This window comes from Eupeodes corollae, chromosome 1 (genome assembly GCF_945859685.1).
Source record: "Eupeodes corollae chromosome 1, idEupCoro1.1, whole genome shotgun sequence".
Taxonomy (NCBI): Eukaryota; Metazoa; Arthropoda; class Insecta; order Diptera; family Syrphidae; genus Eupeodes; species Eupeodes corollae.
The window spans coordinates 16,560,343-16,587,448 of NC_079147.1; the positions used below are offsets into that span (position 1 = coordinate 16,560,343).

General features: G+C 32.9%; 2 protein-coding genes across 2 annotated transcripts; both read right to left on the bottom strand.

Annotated features, from left to right (window-relative positions):
* Positions 1–4,857: 4,857 nt before the first annotated feature.
* LOC129946390 (lipase 3-like) lies at positions 4,858–6,229 on the bottom strand. The gene is made up of 3 exons (XM_056056593.1): positions 6,140–6,229; positions 5,323–6,069; positions 4,858–5,256 (listed from the first exon to the last, which is right to left on the bottom strand). The coding sequence occupies exons 1-3, from the start codon at positions 6,224–6,226 to the stop codon at positions 4,858–4,860; spliced, it is 1,233 nt and encodes a 410-aa protein (XP_055912568.1). The 5' UTR covers positions 6,227–6,229.
* Positions 6,230–10,621: 4,392 nt separating this feature from the next.
* On the bottom strand, positions 10,622–11,509 carry LOC129946466 (uncharacterized). Its single transcript, XM_056056696.1, has one exon. It carries the CDS (start codon positions 11,507–11,509, stop codon positions 10,622–10,624), a length of 888 nt encoding a protein of 295 aa, XP_055912671.1.
* Between the last annotated feature and the right edge of the window lie 15,597 nt (positions 11,510–27,106).

Below are 27,106 nucleotides of genomic sequence, written 5' to 3' on the forward strand. Positions count from 1 at the left end.
TTTTGTTCTGATGAACCCATACCTTCTGGTTGCACCGCATACTGGAGCTGAGTCCTCTGTAACAATTTTGACACACCTTTCCGTAGCTTGAGTGTGACAGGGAAATTTCTTCAGAATAGGCAACATAATTGAATAAATTTTGTCTGGTATTTTTATACATTATTTTATGATGTCAGTTTCAATATTTTTCAGTAGTGGTGGCTCGTTAACCTTCAACTCTTTCCCAGCAATGAAGTCAATGTAGTCCTAAGAATTGAAGTCAAATTCCGGAACTTTAAATATTCTTGAACCAGAATATAAAGCATCTCTGCATTTCAAAATCCTTCGCGAGGCTAACACGTTTATTGATTTCCTTTCGTCTGCCAACATCGTAAGAAGAATGTTTTCAGGATGTCCAAAAAAGCCATTCCTTTGAATTACAGGATCTATCACAGCTTTCAAGTGTTCCGGCATATATCTCGACAGAAGTATAGTTTTATGCAAGTGTTTTGATCTGTAGATGCAACTTGGCTTTGTTTTAATAGAAAACCACATCGGAGCATACACTTTCAATGACCATAATTATTGATAGAGGCACAAATCTGAAAGAGGTTGGATTAATCGGTATCGGGTAAGGTACAGCTTATTGATTTAAAGACTACCAAAGGCAAAATCTAGCAATCTTTTAGATCTTTTCCTATTGGTTCTATAGAGCTTAGTGGGCCAGTCGTAGCACAGTCGAGGTGCTCAAATAAGTACCGCAATGGTAGTTCACTCGCGTGGAGTTGACAGATGAACCATTGCAATGGCCTCTGTAATTGTTGCATCTTATTACACCTACTTTAAATCCAGTATTGACAGCGGTTCAGGCACATTCAACTAAAACTAATTTGTTCCTCCGCACCCTTATCATTCAAGAACTCTTTTTTATTCATGACTTACGTTAAATGCTCTTCCGTTTAATAAGGAAATGTGTCCCATACATTCTTAGTTTGGCTCTTTGACCAGACTTATAAGTTCCTCGGAAAGCATTTTTCGTCTGTAAGAATCAGTCATGGAAACTGTTTAGTCCTTTCGTCCATCAAAGTACACTCCAAATAATTCTTTTATTAACAGAGGCTTCTTGGATATAACACCCCTCTCCGGACTCACCTTATTAACTTCCCATAGGAAGTTATTGTAATGGGTCCGATTTGTCAAATTGAAAATTTTGACATTTCTCGACGTTTCAAGGTCCCTACAGTCGAAATAAAAGATTTAGAAAGATGTCTGTGCGTGCATGTGTACGTACGTCGACGTTTTTTTCGTCGTCCATAGCTCAAGAACCAGAAGAGTTATCGATTTCAAATAAATTTTGTTATACAGATAATAAGGCAGAAAGATGCAGAAGAAAATTGAGTGGGTGTTTTTTTTTTTAAAAAAGGGGAAAATATTTGTTAACCCTAACTATCTTACGAACCAAAAACACTAGAAACTTGAATTAAATTTTATATAATATATTGTAACGTGATATCAAAGAAGTATATTTTTTGAAAAAAAAATCCATTTAACAGTTTTTTTATAAATCAAAAAAAAACTGAAAAAAAAATTTGTCACCTCCAAAATTTTACGACTAAAATATGTTTTCATCTCCAAAACAATTTTGTACAACGAAGAATAATGTTTTTGACATCTTAAAATTTAAAAAAAAATCGAATAGACAGTTTTTTTTTAATAAAAAATAAAAATCTAAAAAAAACATTACTCAAATTTGGTAAAAATTGAATATCGATTCAAATCTTTCCAAAAACTTGAAATTTAGGTTTCAAACTTATTTTATCTTATAAGAAATATTGTTTTCAATATTCGGAAAAATGTTGAGAAATATCGAATTGACAGTTTTTTTTACAAAAAATAAAAACCTAAACAAAAATTAATAAGAGTTGGTAAAAATTGATTTTCGACTCAAATATCTTTTCAAAAATTGTAGATATTGGCTTTAAACTACTTTTATCTACTTATTTTATTTAACAGAAAATATCCGTTATTTCATAAAAAATAAAATCTACAAAAAATAGTACGCAAATTTGGTAAAAATTGATACGAGTACATATAGACAAACTTTTAAGCAAGACAAATCGACGGGATGGGAAGTTATCAGTGTGGGTCACATCCGAGCCTCGTTTTTTTTTTAAATCAGTAAAGTACTAACTTTACAGAGTTCGTTTCACTTTATATACACTTTTAATTGTTAAGTTTAATTTTACAAGTTGATATATTTAAAATTTATTTAATTAAATAACTTAAACGTGTTTTTCAAAGAAGAACATTGTTCATAATTAGTCTGACAGTTTAGAATATAAAACAATCGTTTTTATTGTTCAGGTTTCTTTGGGAGAATATTAAAGTTTGTTGATGTACATTGCAAAAAGTCAATATTTCCATTTAATAATTGAACATTAAACACACAAAATTAAAAACTAAAGTCTCAAGACTCGGGATATCAGAAAGTTTAAGTCTGTGCTGTTATGATAGATGATTAAGCCCATCCTAACCCTCTCAACGCAAATATTAGGAACTTTTTTTACCCTTGGATTTGCTTCACACCATAAGGTTTGGAAATTCTTTTGATTCCCTTTTTCCAACTTAGAATGGAATTAGCCTTATTAGTGAGCTTACGTGTTTTTAAAATTTTAATTTTCCTTCGAATAACACAACAAATATAGACAAAAATAATCATACTCCGTCAAATATATAATTAAACGAAATTACAGAAAGCTTTCTTGCAAAGCTCATAGTTTATCGTTCGATTTTTCTAAAAATTTTTGATTCGATGTTTCTCAAAATTTTACCGAATGTTAAAAACAATATTTTTTATAAAACAAGATTAGTTTGAAGCAATATTCTTAAATTTTTATGAACTTTTAGTAATGACTTTAATGTTTTTATTTTTTGTAAAAAACTGTCAATTCGATTTTCCTCAAAATTTTACAGATTGTTGAAAACAATATTTTTTATAAAATAAAATTAATTTGAAGACAATACCTTAATTTTTTAAAAAGATATTTCAGTCGAAAATCAATTTTTAAGAATTTTTGTATTTTTTTTATTTTTATTGAAATTTTACTAGATGTCTAAAACGTTATTCTTTGTTGCACAAAATTATTCTCGAGATAAAAATAATTTTTTTTTCGCAAGATATTCAAGGTGACAATTTTTTTTCAGTTTTGTCGATTTATAAAGAAACGTGATACTGGTTAGGTATCACGTTGCAATATATATCAAGTCTCCAGGGCCATTGGTTCGTGAGATATTTAGGGTTAACCAAAATGTTCACCTTTTTTTAAATTGAAATGGTAAAAAAACACACACTTTTGAGAGAGAGTCCTTTCTGCATCTTTCTGCATTATTATCTGTATGACAAAATTTATTTGAATTCGATATCTTCTCTGGTATTGAGTATTGGGTTTTTTAAATACTTTTTTGGATGATGAGAAAATGAAATTCTTCGAGTAAATTTTGGTCCCGTCTGCATAGATGGAGAGTGGAAAAGAAAATACAACGACGAACTGTACAGTGCACGGGATGTACAGTTACACTGACTTGTAGAAGAAGACCGCCACTCAGGAGGTGCACGCAGGTGGGAGCGGACCTTAACCAACTTGGTGTGCAAAACTTTAGACAGCTAACTAGAGACCGAGCTGGCTGGAGACGCATGTTGGTTGAGGTCCAGGTCCACCCAGGACTGTAGCTCAACTTTAACGATTTTTCTAAAATTTCAACAAAAAAAATTTACAACAACTTTAAGTGTGAAATGAAAAAACATAATTTAGATTTTTCTCAAAATTGGACCAGTTGTCAAAAACGTCATTCTTCTTTGCATTCAATTGTGCTACAGATGACATAATTTTTTGTTCGTAAAATATTTAGAGTTATTTAGTTTTAAAACGACAAGTAAAAAATGAATCTAGTCCTTAAAAAAGTATTACATACCCCAAACATTGGGAATCCTTTCATATGAACGAACTCCCCATTCCTATAAAATGCGATTGTTAGTTCTAAAAATCTGTAGTACCTTTGAAATGATGGCTTGTGCGTAGGGCTGGCATGCCTTGGTCTTGGGTTAACCCCTTAGGATAATCCCTACTGCCTCTTGCGTGAAATTGATATATCCTTGAAGAGTAATTATTGTCATGAAAATGCTTTCTCAAACTAGTAGTTCTTATTCGCCTTAAAACTGTTGGTCCCCTCTATCCCTGACAACATTACTCCCACAGAGGAATGTTTGAAAGCTGTAAGTCATGATGTCCTCAACGGACTGTTGCGCTACCTAATTTAATTTAGTTCTAAAAATCGACATACTGCTGTAGCTCCTAACTATAATTTGAGGATGTTGATAAAGTTTGGTGTTGAAGCCAATCATTTTTCAATCTTCCAATCTTATGAGTGTCGCCAAAAAGATGATTTTGGGAGCCTTTAAATACGCAATTCAGGGTTAACCGCTTCGAGGATTCTAATCATACAATTTTATGATATACTTGTTCGAACCTTAAACCCTTAATTTCTCAGCCTAAATAAAAATGAAACCTCACGTTTGAAAACTCTTTAAAATTCAACATACTAGAAAAAGACAGAAAAAGATATTAGCAGCACATTTTCCTAACGTGGAAAGGACAGAACTAGAATGGATCATTGAGTTTTTAATTTCTAAAAATATGACAAGAAAAAGAATGATCAAAAGATGTAACTTTAAATAAGACTCTCAAAACGGGTTTTATTCAAAAAAAATGTTGTAAACTGATATAAACTTTACAAAAATTAAGTTCAAACAATAAACATCCAAAATTATTAACCTTTAGTTATATTTGTTGGCATTTAAAATGACATCTCCTTTTTTTTTTAAATTGTGCGCCCAGTTGCGGTATTGCTATGAATGTTGTGTTTTAATATATCATAAACATGATCTCTGATCCTAGGATTGTACATCTGACCCAAATGATCAAAATTAGCTTCTGGAACTCTATAAGCTTTCTGAACACAATTAAGCTCCCTAATTAGTTGATGGACATCTTCAACTGCAGCTAAGGCATCATTGTCACTGTAGTACAAATAAAGAGGAACATCGATGTTGCCAATGGGATAGTTTGGAGGTTTGGTTGATCGGTACTTAATCAAATTGCGGGCCATTCCATAATCAAACTCTCTGAAATACCCGGAATTGTATTCCTGCATGTAATGCAAGAATTGTTTGGTCGATGCTGCAGCAGGACCAGTTTCCATAACATCGTCAATTATGCTCTGAAATAAATTTTAAATCACATTCAAATTGAAGCACTATAGAAAAGATCAATCAAAGGAACTTACGGGATCAATAGTGTCACTGTCGAATCCAGCAGCCAGGAACAGTGCATTCGAGCAAAGCTTGTAGTTATGGGCTTTTTTGTCACACATCATTGCTGCAACTATATTCATAAGGGTCTTGCTTGGTTTGAATTCGTAATGTCCCAAAAGATCCATAGGTCCTATTAATGTGGGACGGCCTAAAAGTGGAGCAACATATTTGACAAACGGGGAAGTCAAATGGCTCATGTAAGCCACTGGCGATAGTAAATGAGCTGATTCGAAATATTTGTTATAGTCGGGATTAAGTGAGTTAAGAACCAAGAAAGCGGTAGTTCCTTGAGAGTGTCCGATGTAAACGACCTTTTTAACGCCTGTCTTCTCACGAACGTAATCAAGCATTGTTGGTAGATCTATCGTCCCAATCTCATGCCAGTCAAAGTCCCAGTACTTGCCATCCTTATCGGCGTCCATATTGATGTGCTGACGGGAATAAGTGTTTCCACGAGCATTGCCTAACCACACGTCGAAGCCTTCATCAGCGAGCAATAAAGCTAATGCCCGCTTTGGTCCAAGCATAACCCAGTCGATGGAGGAACACAACAGACCGTGTTGGATGAAGACAACTGGTTTGGGTTCGGAAGAAGGTTCGTCTGCAGTATTATTAGGGTTAGGGGAATAAGGAATACGGTGCATGGTAAGAATATACCCGTCATTTGTTGTTACTTTGTGAGTTTCAATTGGATAGCCGTATTTCTGAACTACAGATACCTAGAAAACAACATACACTTTATACACTTTTAAAACACGAAATCTCACTTCAAAAACTTTTGTATTTTACCGTTGTTATGTTACTTGTTCGAGGATCTCCCATTACTCCCAAAATCATGGGCAAAAGAACTGCCAATACTACTAAGTGCTGTGCCATGTCTACGACCTTTTGTCCACTGATGCCGTAAACACCATTTATATATTTTCAAAAACTCATTGATAACGCATTTTTGGTATAGCAAATATAATACATAACATTGTTTTAACTTATAACAAATTAATAATACAAAACACATATTTCTTAAAAGCCTTATTTGTGCACATGTTCGAATTAAATGAGGCAAAAATGCCAAAATATCAAAATTAAACAAATGTATTGTTAAACAATTATTTAAACACTTGTATTTTGTGTTAAAAAAATATTCAAATATTTGGAAAAGAAATTTTACTGGCGCTTTAGAAATATGTATTTAAATAATAACATATTCGGTAATAGATAAAAGAAAGAAAAAAAAACACGCGGAAACAGATTTAGAACAAACAATTTAATTTCGATTTGTTTTTTATTACAATTTGAAAAACAAAGAAATCAAAAACGTCAAACTTCTGTGCGTCTTTTTTTGATGTTGCGTGGACAATGTTAATATTTGGCAATTTTAGTGCTTATGTTTATTAATCTTATTGTTATATATCAAGTGATTGCCAAATTAGTTATTTACAGGTGAAAACTAAGAATTGTTTAGAGAAGTGTCAGAATTCGGAGCAACCTTAACATTTTAAATGGAATCGTAGAAGTCAATTAAACTGCATTCATCCTTTTTATCCAGTTCAAAAAATGTACTACGAATCATAGCTTGGCGCCGAAATATATAAAATGAAATAAAGCCAAGTGAAATAAGACCATGATAAAGAGTATACACTATACATAGGCAGTGTTTCATAAAGGGGTTTGTTCTCTCTCTAGATTCTGGTCATAACCGAAATTCCTACTAAGATGAAACCTATTTAAATTATGACATCAAGTTTAATATCGAGAAGAAAGCTCGGATAAATAGCTTTAGCTTTCAAATAAAGGATTTTTGTGCCGATGTTGAAGAAGTGAGTTTTTTTCGGGATTTCATTTGACTTTTCTCAATTTAAGACTAATTTGAACCAGGGAAAATATATAATCAAGCAATCAAGTTATTCAGACTTGTTATGAAAATGATTCTAATCAAAATGTATACGAGATATTTTCTGTCTATTTGATCGTCCAAATATGCGTACAATCAGAAAAATCGTTAAAAAATCTGAGAAAACCGGGTCTGTAGGAGACGTGAAAACATAAGCACATGCTGGTACTGTAGAAAATATTGCTGCTGTTTGCGATAGTGTGGCTGAAATGACGTCTTACAATGTGCAATTGACTCAAGAACTAAAGGCTCTTGATCATTTCCAGCATCGTCAATGGTAAGAAATGGCAATGATCCATTATTCAGTGATACGGAATATTTTCAGCCCGTCAATAAGCAGAACTACCATATTTGGGCGAATGCTAATCCAAGTGTGACTGTCGAAAAATCAATGCACCCACAACCAGTGGCTCTTTCGTGCGGTTTATGGACTGTCAGCATTTTCCGGCCGTTTATGTTTTCCAAAATGAAGCCGGGCATGGCAGTTACTGTGAATGGTGTTCGGCATCCTGAGATGATGACGAACTTTTAATGGCACGAATTGGAAGATATGGATGTGGACGAACACTGTTTTTTTTTGTGGTACAAATTCAAAGGCCGTGTTATATCACGCGGTGGCGCTGTCAATTGGTTGTAAAGATCATGTGAATTAACATCTTTGGATTTCTTTATTCGAAATTATTTCTTATAGAAAGAAAAAGGTCTAAGTTGATAAGCCAGCAACAATTCCACAGCTAAAGGATGATATAATTTATTACATTACGGCATAGGCCATCAAAGGTTGAATATTGTCGTAAGGTTTCTTTTTTACCATTATTTAAACGGTTTATGCTTTTATGAAATATCCAGCTGCATTCCTCCCCTTAAACAGTTCAACCATTATACTCATGCTTCTAGGAATTCTCATCAGTATACCCTCGAGTCCAACTTCGGCCATACTTTCAAATACAGAGATTCGTTTTTTTAGCCGTACTACGCGAATGGGGAATGCTTTACCACACTCTGTGTTTCCTAGTCATTGAAATATTCAATAATTCAAAACCAATGCGCACCGACATATCCTTTTAAACACTCTCTCCTCTTGCTAAACAAAAAAAATCAATCATGCCTCAGCGTCATCGTACCATTACCATCATATGGAGGTGTGTTGCTGAGGTCACAGCGGCTGTTTAGCAGATATTTTATACCATACATAATTGAACCATACCAGTATTATCATAATAAAAAGAAATGACAATATTTGCTTAATAGTTTGTATTATATTCAAAATCAAGAACGGCCCTTACAATGTAACCACCCTTTAGTTTCATTAAAAGGTTTGGGATGAACAAAGGCTTTTTGATATGTATAGCAGAGTAAAATAAGTGTTTCACCTCGTAATAAAAGATAGTGAAGCAGAAATATGTTGATACCTATTTTTAATGTTTCAAATATTTTTGTGTTAAGTGTTAAAAGTGCTTAAGTATTTCTGGCTATCTTTTTTTCTTACGCTCAACCGCTGGAGCATATTAATCATATTTTCTTCTTTTTAACAAAAATGGTAAAGTTAAATTTTGGAACCTAAGAAACGGGCTGGGTGTTCAAAACTAAGTTCCTAAATACCTTCTATAACCATTGCAACCACTTTTTTCTACAATCACTGACGTTCTAAATCATAAAAATCAGTTATTGAATTTAATTAAATGTAAGCTTATCCATTTTTATTAAATAATTTTTTTGTATTAACTTAATTTTGTTCACTTTTAATTGAGCGTTTGAAAAAATTACTGATTCAAAAATTTTAGCAAATTTTATACTTAACAGATTTGGAAAGTTGTTAACATTTTTGGGCTATTGGTTTAAACTATTGTTTTTCGCGACTTTTGATAGTCTATAACAATTCCGTGGAAAATCGGTTCAATGACTGATGACAATGAGAAAATGCAAAATAATTGTGCAAAACTGTTTGATAAACTGTAACGTAATTCAAATTGAAATAATTCAGTCACGCATGAGTGCATGACTTGCTGTATTTCGGCCCAGAATCTTTTTAGCAAGTAAATGAAAATTGTATTTTAATCTTGACAATGGAGCCGTTGATCTCTTTTTTTTACCCTCTAACTTGCAACTATTTAATGAAAATAAATATTAACGAATTCATATCTTGTGTACATTTTGCGCCATCCTTTTTTATCAGATCAAGTTCGTTCGAATGTTCCAACTATTGCCATTTTTAATTTAAATTGTATCATTCTCTGAACCCTGGTTTTAAATCGCCATTTTGTAAATTGTCATTATTTAATAAACTCAACATTTTTAAGAGAAGGGGTCGTTTCTATTTCGTTATTTAATGTGATCTGTCACTTCACATTTGAAATTTCGTAACCCTCTTCATATAAAGGGTTTTTTAATTAAAAGTATTATTTTTGAATAAAAAGAACAAGTGTAAGATAAATCAATGGGTGTTTATTTTATTAAAATATAGTAACAGACTATTTTAATGGTGTTTACTTTGAACAAGAATTTTTTAATGAAAACAATTAAGAAAAAAAAGAGAACAATTGAATAAGTTAAACCGCAAAGTTTGAAGGTTAATTTAAGTATAAGTTTATTACAAAGGTTAAAATAGAATATCCAATTATAACATATATCTTTGCGTTAACTTTAATTTGACATTGAATTCTTTTAATTTTTCGATAAGTTTAATTTTACATACAAAGGTTGGCAATACTGTTTTTAAAGTTGAATTTACATTGCTTTTATTTAAATTTGATTAATTCTATTACTATTATTAATTTTATTATTTTCTTAAATATTTCATGTATAATCGCACATTCTTCGCCCTCCAAGTTCTTGATTCCGGAGCCTTGTTCTGCAATCATCTGAACATGTCCCTTCTAGTTTCGCGTAGTACCACTATCTGATAATATTATTTATTGGTGATTGCTATTCGCAGACGAATTGGGTAAGTGAACGCGAGCTAGGTTCCAATGAGTCGGTGGAAATCTTTCATCTTTGATCAAAACGATATCTCCAATTTTGATACTTTCTTGGACTTTCATCCACTTCGGACGCTGTTGAAGCCGGGATAAGTATTCGGAACTCCATTTACTCCAAAATGTCTCCATTAACGCTTGGATTCGCTTTCATCTATCCATATACGTGATGTTGATGTCAATTTCACCTTGTGGCACAGCATGAAGGGATTCTCCGATTAAAAAATGTGCTGGGGTTAACACATCTAAATCATCAATACTATCGGAAAGAGGACACAAAGGTCTCGAATTCAAGCACGCTTCTATTTGAGTTAGAAGTGTTGTGAGCTCTTCAAAAGTTAATCTCTCTGTTCCAACGATCCGTTTTAAATGGTACTTGACCGACTTCACACCAGCTTCCCACAATCAACCGAAGTGAGGAGAAGCGGGAGGAATAAAATGCCATTCCGTACCTTGATTTGCAAGGTTTTCCGCGATTTCCTTAAAATCATGTTGTGCATCTTTTAACATTTTGTTTAGTTCAGTATTTGCTCCAACAAAGTTCGTACCACAATCACTATAAATTTGTTTGCAAATTCCTCGTCTGGCAGTAAATCTTCTAAATGCTGCCAAAAATGTTTGTGTCGTCAAGTCCGAAACGACTTCTAAATGTATAGCTTTTGTTGTCAGGCATATGAAGACAGCGAAATATACTCTCAGGATTTTACTGCCGCGTGCCTTCCAGGCTTTGATTTCGATGGGTCCTGCGTAGTCAACGCCCGTGTGACAAAATGGTCTGGCCATACGAACTCTTGCAGCTGGTAAATTTCCCATCAATTGCTGCATCTCTTCAGCCTTTTGCCGATAACAAGTCGTGCAATGATGTAGTTGGTACTTCACACTTCTTCGAATTTGGCCAATCCAAAATCGTTGACGTATGTACGCTATCATTTGTTGGATTCCACCATGCAAGGTATTTTTGTGAGCGTCTTTTGCCACAAGTCTTGTGAAATGGTGACTATTATTCAACAAAATTGGATGCTGCGCCTCATAAGGTAGCAGTGAGTTTTGAAGTCGATCACCGACTCTCATAATTCCGATGGTATCAATGAATGCATTTAGTGATTGTAATTGTTTGTATATTTTATTATTTTCTTGCATATCTTTCAATTCTTTGGAGAACATCTCGCTCTGAGCTGTTTTGATAGCAAGAGTTCGAGTTGCTTCCAACTCCGACACCCTTAATGGTCCGGTGAGTTTCGAGGCAGTCACTACCACATTGCTAATGTTTGACTTTTTTTTGACCAGACTCATGGCTCGGAGATTGGTTTTGTATCGAAGCCACCACGCTATTACTCGAATTACCTTGTGTAAGCTCGAGATCCTGTGAATAATTACGCTGGTGAGTTCTTCAGCAACTTGAATAGTATGGATCTTTACTGGACGACGTTCTTCTTCTGTTTCAACACTTTCAACTTGACCGGGTACATCAAACTCCCACATCGATCTTAAAAATATTGGACCGTTCCACCAGACATCTAAGGATTCCATAATTGATGGATATACGCCAATGGATGCCAGATCAGCTGGATTGTGCTGTGTTGGTACATGAGACCAACGATCGCTGCCTATTAATCGTTGTATTTCGGATACTCGATTTGAAACGAATGTTGTCCAATTTGATGGAGTTGTTCGAATCCAAGCAAGAGCAATTGTAGAATCAGTCCAGGCAAAGATGCGAACATTAGGAATGGCTAAGACATCTCTAGTATATTGCAAAAGTTGTGCCAAAATGACTGCACCGCAAAGTTCAAGGCGAGGTAACGTGATCGTCCGCTTGCTCGGAGCAATCTTCGTCTTTGCTAGAAGTATGTTATTGTGGATAGCTCCTTTGTTATCTAATACTCGAACATAAACCACTGCTCCATATGCTTTGGTTGAAGCATCGCAGAAGCCATGCAACTCGATTGCTTTATTTGATGGGCTCATTCGATTCCATCGCGGAATTCTCACATTTTCTATCATCGGGAGTTCTAGCTGAAAAGCTTCCCAACTCTTTTTGATGTGGGCTGGAACTTCCTCGTCCCAATCACATCCGTGATCCCAGAGCTTCTGCATAATAATCTTTGCAGTGATTATGCATGGTGAAATCCTTCCAAGCGGATCGAAAAGCTTGGCGACGGTCGATAAAATAGTTCTTTTCGTTGTCGTTTCATTTGGTTCCTGTGCATTTTTATATGAAAAGAAATCGCAGCTAGGAAACCATTTTATGCCAAGAGTTTTCACGTGATTAGATAGATCAAAAGGGAGCTCGAAATCGTATTCGCGATCTTGAATTAATATATGTATGTATCTTCAATCAAGTCTCTATGATTGGCTGTCCACTTGCGTAGATTAAAACCGGCTGATGATAACGTACACGAGGTTTTAAAATGTCCATCTGGTTTATCTGATATAAACTTTCTTTTATTAATTTTGTACCGTACAAGTTCCTAAAGTTAAAATAATAATAGTTGCGTAGCGGTGTAGTTTATAATCATAAAATTTTCCATTTAATTTGAAATTTTAATTGCAAATAAAAAAATATTTTGTGGCACACTTCGATATTTTATGACGCAAATGTATCTAAGTCCCGGAACTTTAATTCTGTCTAAAACTTTGCGCAGGTATGTATAATGATTCTTGATGTAAATAAAACCAAATAATAGCAGAATATTAAAATAAAAGATTTCCACCAATCACAGCTGCTTTTTTTTCTCTGCCTACTTGTGAAATGTTTTAAATTAAAACCACTTGGTGCTTAGTAAGAGTAACAATGAATCATAAGGGAAAATAATGGTTACATTTTTTTAGTTTATTTGAGATTGGCAAATTATGTGACGAACAAACATGTTTGGTTTAGTGGGTTAATATATATTTTATTTCCATGAGTAAATTTGAAACATATAACTAACGTGAAACATGACGTACGAATATGATAAAACAAATTTTAATTGATTTCTGTAGAGGGGTAAAATATTGGTAAATGGTATCACCAGGCGAACATTTGTACTGTTTTGAAACCCAGATTTTTGTATTTTAATATGAATCATTCAATTATTCAATCAATAGCTTTTGAAAAATGAATTGATGGTGGTTATTGTATATGCAATTGAGGTAGAATCTACTGTGTATAGGATTCTTGCTTGAAGAAACCACAAAACTTGGTTCAAGATTTTCCAAGTTCCGATTTTACAAACTTTTTTTTTTTATCGTAATCTTACTTCTTTCATACTTAGTTAATTACTTACTAACTTAAGGTGGCCCTACATTCCTGTAGGAACTAAGACCTTATCAAACAAACTTCTCCATTTAACTCAGTCCCGAGCTAAATGCCTCCAGTTGAGTACTGCCGTTTAATGAGCGCCATCTAATTCATATGTTTTTCCTACTGTATTTCTTCTCCTCCCCTTAACAAGTTCAACCGTAAGACAAGCGCTTCTAGGAAAGCTCATCAATATACCCTCGATTCGTTCTTTAGCCGTACTACACGAAGGTGGAATGACTTGTCAAACTCTGTCTTTCCCAGCCATTGCAATATTCAGGAATTCAAATCAAATGTGCACCGACACCTCCTTTCAACCCCTCTCTCCGTTTTCTAGTTCTCACACTGTGTCTACATAATAAGGGTAGTACTATCCCCTTGAGTGTGCACTTATTATTAAAAAATAGTCCGAAGAACAGGCTGCATGGACACTTCAACTAAAGGATGTCCTGTCTACAATGAATCGGTGAGTTTTTCTATTGTGGTCAAAACTGTGTAAGACCAAAGCATTCTGTATAACCGAATAAGAATTCAATATAAAAATAAAAAAAGAGGATAGGATACGACCCACACTGATCACTTCCCATCCCGTCTGTCGATTTGTCTTGCTCAAAAAGTTTGTAGGTTTTCGTGTTTTGTTAAAAAAGAAGTCAGTTGAATTAGTTAAGAAAATGTTTAAATTAACAATAATATTTTGCATATGATGAAATAGTTTGATTTCAAAATCTATTTAAATTAATGAGATCTTTAGCCGAAAACCAATTCTTACCAATTTTAGTAGCTTTTCTTAAAAGTTTCTATCTATTTCTTATATAAACAAATAAAAAATGGATAAATTAAACTAATTTGAAGTCAATATCTTCCATTGTTCACAAGATATCGAGAACCAAATATCAATTTTTACAACGTACTATTTTTTTTTTTTATTTATTTACTTCATCTATCGGGTTAACTCTTACTCTATTTTTGTAGATTTTTAATTTTTTTATGAAAAACGGACTATTTGATTTTAATAAAAAATTTACTGATTGTTGGAAAATATATTTTCTGTAAGAAAAAATAAAAGATAAAATTTGGAAATATATATGAGTCGAAAATAAATTTGTACCTACTTTTATTAATTTTTTTGTTAAGGTTATTATTTAAAAAAAAAAAACTTTCAATTCGATTTTTTTCAAAATTTAACCGAATGTTGAAAATAATATATCTTATAAAATAAAATTAGCTTGAAGCTATAATCTCAAATTTTTGAAAAGATAGTATAGTCGAAAATTAATTTTTAACAACTTCTGTTAATTTGTCCGAATGTTGAAAATATTATGTTATATAAGTTAAAATTAGTTAGAAGCCATGATCTCAATTTTTTGAAAAGATATTGCAGTCAAAAATCAATTTTCACGAACTTTTATAATTTATTTTTGGGTTTTTATTTTTTGTAAAAAAAACAGTGATTCGATTATTCTCAAAATTTAATATTATTTAATAAAATCATTTTTGTTCGTAAAATTTTCGAAGTGACAAATATTTTTATTTTCATTTTTTGATTTATAAAAACCGTTAAGAAATTTTGATTCCAAAAATATATTTGCTTGGAATCACGTTACAGTACATAATTTTAAATTAAATTCAAGCCTCTAGCGTTATTGATTTGTGCTATATTTTGAGTTAGCCAAAATGTTCAATTTTTTTTTCTAAATTGCTATGTTAAAAAAATGACCCACTACATTTTTTTGAGAGTCCTTTCTGCAACTTTCTGCATTATTATTTGTAAAACGAAATTTATTTAAAGTCGATATCTCTACTGATTCTATTTAAAGTTATTAAATAGAATTTTTTACAGATAATCATTCAAATTTATTTCGGTGGCATACCTGGCATACCAATCGCTACATGTAAACTGTTTTTAATGCAGGAATAGGTATGAAGAAGGCAAACACCTATAGGAATAACATCAACACGTGTGAGGTCATAAAAAACAGCTGGCCAACACTTTATTTTAGTGCTCAAGGTGCTTGCTCTCTTTAAGCAGATCGCATATAAGCTCGATAATCGGTGTCATAACCGGAAACTGTCTAATGGGAAAGTACTCCACGCGGCTATTTGTATTCTCAAATGACTTTTGCAGAAGCTGCATGGACGAGAGGGAGGAGGAAACATTTATTCGCACCTTCTCGGTACATGCCCTGTTTCAGCTAATTCTATAACTCCATTTCCTAAGAATGGGTAAAGTTTGACGTGCCGATCCTTTTGACACAAGGTCCTCAATGGTGTATTTTTTCGTAGTTAAATTTGTCAAAGATTGAAAAAAAGTATTGTCAAATTAAGTTGGACAATTTAAACTGACGCGACATATTATGTAACTCAGAATTATATTGTCGTGCGTTATGGTTGCACCACTCTTTGCATAACGAAATCCAGTTGTGAACTAACCTTAATTTAAATAAACTTATGCAAAACACATTTTCAAAAAAATATGTCTTTATAATTTTCCGAATTTTTTCACCGTTTTCTTTGACCTTTATCCATTTAAGTCCTAATAACTGAGAAAAAGGAATTTCCAGCTAAAAATATCATCATCATTTGGTGGCACAGTTGGACATATTACCCACACTCAATCTAACTTTTTTAAATTAAACTCTTAGATAGGTATAGCCCTACAAAAAAATAAATGTTCTAATATTAAAGTCGTAACATAAGAAAAGAAACAAAAATAACTGTTAAATTCTATAATAAATCCTTATAGTCTTCTTAAAATTCCATTTGAATGCGAAATCTAATGTTCCTACAAAATGTAATCTTATTCCTGCCTTGAAACTCGAGGAACGTATAACATTTTCTGCGTCCATCTCATCACCCTCTCCTTTTTTCCTCTATTTTATTTTATAGATATTTTTTTCTTCGTTTTTTTTCCGAGGACAAATATTTTCAGTCTCGGAACTGGGATGGATCGCCTTGAATTTGCATAACTCCGATTAGTGTGCTTGTGCTCTGTGAACGGATGAATAATAACCAATGCCACTGAATGCCCTTTAATACTTTTTTAAATACCCAGTATCACTCCACTGTACCGCAGGTCTTCACAAAAGTTCTCCTCTTATTCAGCAAATTCCCAGCCGGAAGTAGCCAAATACGAGGAGAGTTCGTTATTTTTCAAATTTGAATCTTATTCAGACAGACGCCGGACTCGAAATCGACAAAGGAGCTTAATATGTTGAAAAAACATCCCTTGGAAGGAAGAAACTTTTATTCCATAAAAAAGCTTTTATTAAAATAGAACGAAAAATAAATCGAATTCAATTTACGAAATACGCAAAAATGTTATCAGTCTAATGGAAATATTCCAGCAGAGCAGGTGTTTCTTTGACTACAGGCTCCATCGTCTTCTTAATTCAAAAGGACTTTTCATTTTTACAGAATTTAAGGACCTATGTAGCTATTTTTCAATGAGCTGTGTTAATACAAACAAATTATTGTTTTCATAGAAAAGTTTATGTGCTTTTAGGAAATTTTCGATTAATATAAGAACAAAGATTGTACAAAGTTATAAACTCATAAAAGGATCAAACTTTTGTAATATTCCACCAAATCGACTTCTAAGTAAATAGAAGGACGTAAAGGCGTCATTCTGCTCTTACTCTCTGTCGTCCTTGTTGTCGTAGTCATCGAATAAAATAAATAACTCTTCTTCATCTTCTTGATTCAATGATTCGACGAGCCATACCGAATCGAGCCAAGTCCTTGGCATGGCATTGGGAATTGGGATGTTGTTGGTTCATTTTGGTTTGGTCCTTGCGAGGTATAGGTATTGTCGTTTTTATCTTCTTTTTTTGTTACTCAAAAAGGAAAACAGACTCCTTTTGGTCCTTGGTCTGGCTGAAAGGATATATTATAAGGAGTAGGTACGCATCAAAAGATTTATAGTGCGTGTGTAATTTATTTGTGTAACAGCCAAGTGAAAGGTCATAGAGTCGGGTTTTGTAGCTTTGTTTTTATTAATTATTGAAGTAAGAATCAATATACATAAATAAAATAAAATTGACAAAAGTTATTTGAATGTTATTTCAGAATTCTATGGTTTGAATAGAATTGCCTCTATTTCCCTTTTTGTAAATAAAATTTAATTTCTATCTTTAATCCAAAAGTTACTATTTATTCGTTTATTCAGAATTCACAGAAGCCTTACCGGATGTTTGCCGTATACCTACCCACACCGCAGTCACTCACAAAGAGGGTTAAATAATGTGTTGTTTTGACAGTTGTTTTAAAAAAGGGAGGAGATACATCAAAGGTTATAAAATGTGCGTCATAAGAAAAAAAAAATAAAACAACAACAAGCAATCATTTGCATTCAAATCGATTTTCAATCCATGAAATTTAGAAACATAGATAAACTTTATTGTACTTTTTTATGTCTAGTCAAAGTTTTAACTGAAGAAAATTTTAGGTACTTTAAGTTTGTTGTTTTTTTTTTCTTATTTAATTTATTAGAACTTTAAATGGTAAAATATATTGTTAAAGTTTTTTTTCCGAAAAGGACACATTTATTGGCTTTAGTTTTTTAAAAGATATGGAAGTTTCAATTTAAAACAGTCTTTGGCATGATACATAGTACATTTTTGAGGAAGGAAGTTTTTGAAATACTCTATAGAAGTAAAACAGAAACATTAATGATGAACGGAAATATCGTAAAATCATAAAAGGAAGACAGTTAGGGCTTTAAGGCGAACGAATATAGTTTAAACAATTTTCACTAGAAGAGTAGGTCTAAAGCTTTAAAATTGCTATATTACACAAAAGAACTCCAAGTTTTTCAACTGTTCTCTCAAGTTTGTCACTCGTAGTGTAAGTTAGATCATGCCTTAATAAACTGTAAGTAGAAAAAGAGAATTTAAGAATAATAATATCCAAGAATGCCCAAATCGTTGCTAAAAAAGAGGCTGAGATTCCCATTCTGTGGATAATTTTAAAAATCTTACAAGATATAAAGTAGTACGAGTACATTTCGCGCAAGATAACAAAATATTGAAGTAAATATCATTGTTTGTTCTTAAGATACCAGGGGTCGAAAACGAAAACGTGGCGTTAGGTCTTTTTGCACAAATCATAACGTCCAAATCCTAAAATGTCATATCCAAAATTGGTCAGAAGGCTTCTGGAAGTCGAATAAATTTTAAATAAATGCACGCTCAAATTGTTAGAAGTAATTTTGCCCAAAAGAAGTTAAAATTTTGAAATATGAGAAAGGCGTTAAACTTTGTGAAATTATTTTTGGGCATTAGGACCAAAGACACTCCATATAAAGACCGGAATCTTTGTGCGTTTCACCCACCAACACCCATTTGTTTACATTGGTGCTTTTGTAATTTTGACATTAGGTCCACGAATAATCGAAATCCAACAACAATTCGATGTGTTGTTTTGACCACGGTTGCCACTTTAAAAGAAATTGCATGACCAAAGTTGAAAATAAAATGACCAATCGTACAAAAAAAGGACCAAAATAATTGTGTGTCCGCAATGGTTTTTAACTTTCCATAAGAAGTTATTGTAATAGTTCCGTTTTGTCAAATTGAAAAATTTGAAATTTCTCGACGTTTCAAGTTTCCTAGAGTCGAAATAAAGGATTTTTAGTGCGTATTCACGTACGTTCGTACGTCCGTACGTTCGTACGTCCGTACGATCGTGACGTTTTTTTCGTCGTCCATAGCTCAAGCACCAGAAAAGATATCGATTTAAAATAAATTTTGTTATACAGATAATAAGGCAGACAGATGCAAAAAGGGCTCTCAAGAAAATTGCGTGGGTGGTTTTTTTACCATAGCAGTTTGAAAAAAAGGTGAACATTTTGGTTAACCCTAAATATCTTACGAACCAAAAACGCTAGAGACTTGTATATATATTGTAACGTGATATCAAAAAAGTATATTTTTTGAAAAAAAATGTAACACCTCCAAAATTTTACGACTTAAATATGATTTCATCTCCAAAACAATTTTGTGCATCTAAGAATAATGTTTTTGACATCTGATAACATTTTTAGAAAAAACATTACTCAAAGTTATTAAAAGTTATTAAAAATTGAATATGGATTCTAATATCTTTTCAAAAACTTGAAATCTATGCTTCAAACTTATTTTATTTTATAAGAAATATTTTTTTTTCAGAAAATAAAAACCTAAAAAAAATTAATAAAAGTTGGTAAAAATTGATTTTCGACTTAAATATCTTTTCAAAACTTAGAGATATTGGCTTTAATTTACTTTTATCTTTTAAAAAATATTGTTCTCAACATTCAGTAAAATTTAAAAAAAATTGAATTGACAGTTTTTGTACAAAAAATTAAAAACCGAAAAAAAATTAACAAAAGTTCGTAAAAAATGATTTTCGGCTCAAATATCTTTTAAAAACTTTGAGATAATAGCTTCTAACTAATTTTTACTAATAAAAAATATTGTTATCAACATTAGAACACATTTTGAGAAAAATCGAATTGACATTTTTTTACAAAAAATAAAAACCTAAAAAAAAGTATAAAAGTTGGTAAAAATTGATTTTCGACTCAAATATCTTTTCAAAAATTGTAGATATTGGCTTTAAACTACTTTTATCTTCCAAAAAATATTATTGTTAACATTCAGTAAAATTTTGAAAAAAATCGAATTGACAGTTTTTGTACAAAAAATTAAAAACCTATTAATTGACAGTTTTCTTACAAAAAATAAAACTCTAAAAAAAAACAATACTAAAACTTGGTAAAAATGTACTTTCGACTCAAACAACTACGAAAGCTTTTCTATCCTATCTTATTTTTCAAGTCTCATTCAGAGTGGATGGTAAACATTATTTTTCTAGCTTGTCTCTAAAAAAGTAATTCTAATAGAAAATGCGTATTGATGAATATCTTCTTTCTTGGATTAGAAACTGCCTTTCTAACCGTTCGATACAAGTTGTATTGAAATATTTCAAAAATAAAATTCATAAAATAAATGCTGCTGTTTCACAGGACTCCGTTTTGTCTCCGTTTGTCTTCTCTTCATATTCATAAATGATCTCTTGTCTTCGAATTCATTTAAATATTTCGTTGACGCCAGACCCTCAACTGTTTAACTTGTTTTTAGATTCTCATCCTTGTTCTTCGGATGTGGACTACTCGTTACATTCTGATATTGACAGTGTTTTTTAAAAACTCAATGCTGTCTACTGTCGCAAAAGCGTAACCTTCCCCAATGCCACTTTCCACGGGTGGTACTTGCATCCGGGAAACTAATCAATTTTCAGTACTCAGAATGATCACATATTCGATATCGTATATGTCAAAAACGCTGCAATGTGCTAGGATTTCTCCGACGGTGCAAAGGTTTACAAAGTTTTCATTTGTCCAAACCTTGAATATAACTCACATATTCGGGCAGGCGGTCATAAACCAAGTTTGAGTCTTTTAGATAGGATCCAAAAAAGAGCTTTGAAAATGAAAGGCGATATAACTATAACCGAAACATTTACATCACTCGAACACCGCCGCAATGTTTCATGCCTTTCGTTTTTTTGCAAATATTTTTCCAAACAATGTTCAGTTGCATGCCCCCCTTAAACAATTCACCCGTTATACTCGCACTTCCACACTTCCAGTAATGCTCATTAGTTAGTCCTTGAGCACAATTTCGGACGTAATGTTAAGTATAAAGATTCTTTTTTTAATTACCAAAATTTTAAGATCAATGTGACCGGCAAGAAAACAACTTGAAGTTATAGTTCAAAGTCTTCAGCTGCAAGTGAATAAAACTCGAAGAGAAAGTTTCCTTGCTTGACAAGAAAGAATCAGAGTCCACGATTCAGTTAAGTCCAAAATATATTGAACCTGAATATCAAACTAATGAAAAAGATCTCTTGTTTGAAACTGAGAAAAGGAAAAATAAGTGCACCGCAAAGAAACGTAAACGTAGTCCCGAGACTCGTTCAAGAAATCAGAAAAGCTCTAAATCCGAAAATAACAAAGTTGATTACAGGAACTAAAGTGGTAGCTGTTGCTAAATCAATATCTCACGCTAAAGACAGCAAAAAAATTACACCACCACCAATTTTTATCTCAAGTAAGATCAACCTTGGGCATAGCTGTTAAAATTGAACCACTCCGAAAATCTAAAGTTGTTCCGCAGTGCAAACGATGCCAAGCTTTTGGTCATACCCAAAAATACTGCAACTGAGAGTTTGGATGAGTAAAGTGCGAAGGAAAACATGCAACTAAAAATTGTCCTATGAGCAAAGCTCAGAAAGCAAAATGTGTGAACTGCAAGGGTAATCACCCGGCAAGCTATAGAGGCTGCCCAGTTGCCAAAAAATTCCAAGAGTTCAAAAGCAAAAATACATCTGCTAGAGACAAACCCAGAAACACAGTAAATACCGATTTAACTGCCGAAAACAATACTAAGAAGGAACCACCTAAAAAGGCTGTTCAAAGTAAAAGCGATGAAAAGAAAACATATTCTCAGATTTTTAAAAATGTGCGGAAGAACGAAGTGACATCCATGAAAGAAATGCTACAACTTATTCTTAAAAGAATTGATAAACAGGATTTGAATATCAAACTGCTAAGCGAAAAAGTCGCTCTTAAAAAACAATGATGGACAGAACACTTAAAATACTACGCTACATGGAATGCACACGGTCTTATACAACATTCATCCGAATTAAAAATCTTTTTAGATCTAGAACATATCGATATTTGCCTAGTGTCCGAAACTCATTTCTCCAATGGGCAAAGTCTAGATAATGTAATAGAAAACTATTGATGTTACCACGCTCTACATCCAGCTGACAAGGCAAGAGGTGGATCGGCGATTCTTATAAAAGAAAGCTTAAAACATTATGAAGTAGCCAAGTTTACTAGTGAAAATATGGAAGTAACAACTATTAGTATTGCTATTAAAAAGAAAGAGTTTAAGATAGCAGCTATATACTGCCCACCAAGGCGCTCCCCGACAGAAGATGACTATACTGATCTATTTAATCTTCTTGGGCATAACTTTCTTGTTGGCGGAGACTTAAATGCGAAACACACCCATTGGGGTTCAAGACTTATATCAACAAAAGGCAAAAGACTTCCAAGCAGGCCGTAAATACAATTTCGAATTCTATTCCTCCAGGTCGCCAACTTACTGGCCTTCCGATACTAACATAATACCAGACGTTATTGACTTTTTCGTAGCTAAAGGAATCAAACGAAATCACATTAGTGTAGAAGGTAATTATGACCTGTCATCAGATCATACTCCAGTGATTCTATCACTAAGTGTATCGGAAGTACTAGAAAAAAGTAATCCAAAGCTTGTAAATAAGAAAACAAACTGGAATGATTTTAGAGAAAGGTTTTTAGGTTTTATAAATTTAAGATCTCCCATGGATACAATCGAGCAAATTGACCATCAAGTGGAACAATTTATTGCTGATGTGCAACAGTCCGCTGAAGAAAGTACTCCAACATTTTTTAATAGAAGACAAAATGAAATAAAATATCCTTTAGAGATAAGAGAGTTGATAATAGAGAAAAGAAGAGCTCGAAGAAAATGGCAAATTAGTAGTTTTCCAGATGATAAAACAACGTTTAACCGTACAAGCAACAATCTTAAAAAACAAATCTACAAATTCAAAAATGATTCACTCAGTACATTCCTAAGGAATTTAACGACCCGAAAGAAAAAGCTAACATTTTCGCTGAACATCTTGCGAATGTTTTTAAGCCATACTCATCAAACGCGGCTGAAAATAACTTATAGTTTGTTGATAAGATAGATGAAGGTGAAATACCAATTGTAAGACTTAAAGAAATAAAAAGTATGTGTTTACATCAACTACCAAATAAAAAATCACCAGGTTGCGATCTAATTACTGCTCAGGTTATGAAAGAAATGCAATTGAAAGCCTTCATAAAACTCCAATATATAATAAATGCATGCCTTAAGCAATGGTATGTCCCGCACCATTGGAAAATTGCTGAAGTAATTATCGTACCAAAGCAAGGAAAACTACCTACAGAAGTGACGGCTTACAGACCAATATCGCTTATACCAATTATGGCAAAAGTTTTTGAAAAACTGCTTCTGAAGAGACTTAGCAAAATCATAGAAGAAAGAAGGTTAATCCCAAACCATCAGTTTGGCTTTAGAAATAAACATTCCAGGATAGACCAAGTTCATAGAATATCGGATGTAATAGAAAAAGCATTAGAAGAAAAACAAGTATGTTCGGCTATTTTCTTAGATGTTGCTCAAGCTTTTGACAAGGTTTGGCATGAGGGACTTAAGTACAAACTGCAAAGGGATCTTCCCAGGCAGTACTTTGAAATATTAAAATCGTAGATCTCGGACCGATTTTTTAGAGTAAGGTACGATCAAGAATACTCGGAATTGAAGAAAATAGAAGCCGGTGTACCACAAGGAAGTTTCCTAGGTCCTACCCTGTATTTACTTTACACAAGGGATATTCCAGTTGGTAATCACACCATAATGGCTACTTTTGCAGATGATACGTCAATTTTGTACCCGACAAATGTGCCTCTAAGACAGCAGTAAAACTATAAAATGCCGTCGACACAGTGAGAGATTGGACCGAAAAATGGCGTATCAAACTCAATGAAACAAAATATTCACACATAAACTTTACAAATAAAAAGATAAACAATATTCCAATAATCATTAATAATCAAGCTGTACCTTACGCCAATACGGCCAAATACCTTGGAATGACTTTGGATGCAAAGCTTAAGTGGAAAAAGCACATCAAAAAGAAAAGAGAAGAACTAAATTTGAAATATAGAAAATGTAATGGTTGCTTGGTAAAAACTTTGATTTATCAATCCAAAACAAAATAATGCTGTATAATCAAGTACTAAGCCTGTTTGGACCTATGGAATCCAATTATGGGGTTGTACAAAGAAAACAAATACCGAAATCATCCGAAAATTCCAAACAAAGTCCTTCTTGGAATAGTTTAATGCACCTTGGTACATAAGAAATACCGATCTACATCGTGACTTACAAATAGAAATGGTTACAGAAGTTGTTAAAAATACGCTGTATCGCACAACCAGAGACTGCAAGTCATACTAATTCTGAAATGGAGTCCGTCTTGAATACAAGAAACCATGTTCGAAGATTAAGAAGAACTAAGCCTCATGAGCTTATGGTCTAAATTAAAACATGGGAAAGTATTAAAAGTTTAAATTTCCCCCAAAGTGATTGTACATAATTGAGAAAGAAAAACCGAAAGTCGATCCTTCAAGATTGGTCCTGATAAAGAGGTGGTTTTAGTGCTTAAGAGTCCCACACTACTTGGTTGTCGAATACTGCCAAGTGTCTTTTGAAGATTTCCTCCTGTCAAAAAAAAAAACTCTCAATGTGTTTAAACGTAAACATGTTATGGGTATAATTACCCCTTGAAGTGCCTGTGAATAAAAAAGAAGGAGAATGGGAAGTCATCGGTTAACTTTAAATTTTAATCTTATTTTTTAAATTTAATCCAAATGAAAAAGAAAAACGTTTTTCATTTTTTCTAAGATTATCACAAAAACAGTGTTTTTTTCTGACTATTCTATTTAAATTCCTTGTACATTTCCCTTAGTGCGAAAGTCGACCATTTTTCAACATTCAATATTGAAATATAAATTGAAACAAAAATTGGTGTTGCGAAAATGAATTGATAAATATTATGCAATTGTAAAAAATTTCCAATTTTTTTTAAGCATTTTGTGAATATGTGTTTCACAAATGTTTCTTTAAATTTCCTTGAACAAGAAGAAATGTGTAGAGAAGCAGAAAAATAAAAGCAAGATGAATTAAACTATTTAATGAAATATTTCCTAGTAATTTAACTCTCTCTTAAAACAAACCAAACGGCTTTAATTGTAAATGAACATCAATAATAAGTTCAAAGAATTGTATTTACAATATCAAAAATCACTGTTAAATTGCATAGAATGCTTTAACAGCTCAATTTATTTCTAAAAGAAACTGCCCTAGAAAATATAAATAAATGCACCCTAAACTTGGGACTTTCTACAATTCTGAACCCATAGAAGTGCTAAAATTTATGTGGGTTTTGGGTGTGTAACAAACACTGTCTTCACTGTATTTGCACCCCATCTATTTTTATTTTCTTCTTTCTCCAGAAAGTATATAAACAAAAGACTATAGCGAAATACACATACAAATAATGACATTTTCCTAGGATCCTTCCATTCAAGGATTAGACACGCTTCCAACCTCTTGTTTGATTTACCAAAGAGTTATAAATTGCAGCAAAAATTGGTTGTTGATGTTCAAATTGTTCGTAAACGTACAAAATGTCATTGAGCATGGAACTTAGAGACGTTAGTCGTTTAAATTTCTAGGTACAATTGAGATAGATTCTGTTATGGATTCACCCTTTTTCTATACTAAGCTTTAAAATACTTAAAAATATGTCTTTTTCTATGGTTTTGGAACCAACATGAAGTTTATTTACACTTTTTTTGAACATGCACACATGTGTTTCCGCCAACATGCTTAAAATGTGTGACCTTATCTACAGGGCGTTATTTAACGTCGAAGCTCAAACTAATAAGCTCACTAAAAACCGGAACAAAATCTCTAATAACAAATTTTAAGTCTATAATTACAACTTTTGCTGAACACATCCCATCCTTTCAATTCCACAATAGCGCATACTCATTATGTAGAGGATAATTTATTAGCTTGAAATTACTAATGAGCATTTTATTTACTCCTATATTAATCAACTCAGTATCAAAAGTTCAATACCACCCCTAAAGGTAACACAGGAGCTGCTGATGGCGGTTTTCGAGGACATATCATGTGATGTCGATATTTCTGGACACACATACTATAAACGATATACCTCCCTTCTATAATGAGATTTTGTTTGTACCTGAGAGGTCATTATACTCATTCATTTTATGGCACAAAAGCCCTACGAAACCTACGCTTCTGTCGTATATAAGCTTGAACTCAAAACCACATCCCTTTATATTGTTGTGTCCATAAAAAGAACTGACAAAAAAGGAACCACTGTTCGATTAATCATCAAACCGGAGAAGGACTATGACTATAACTATGACTAAGACCAAAGCTACCACATTTCTGAAAAGGCAATACTATATAGTTTTCGAAGGTGAATCGAATTAATTTTATCGGCTATACAGGAATAATACTCGTATTATTCGAGTTGAAGTAAAGGCTCAGCTTCCACCTAACAAAAGAACAGAATCAACATCCAAAGTAATTTTTAATTAAATTTTATGCGTTCTATTAAAGGAGATTAATGATACTCTGATTTATCGTGTCCTGCTACGATCAAGATGATGATGGTGGTCCGTTAGATGGCAATAGATATCGTGTTGAGTCTTTTGTGTTGGTGTTGTTTTGTGTGTGTAAGAAGTCCTTAAAGAAGATGATTATCAATCCTCAAGCAATCACAGATGTTCTCTCTTTTATATAATACCAACTCGTGGATATCTATACCATATACCCTAACCATGGACTTGAGTGTTCTTTTATTTTGCGGGTGTCAAAAAGCTTTTAAGTCTCATTTGAAAAGTAAGCACATGTTTTATT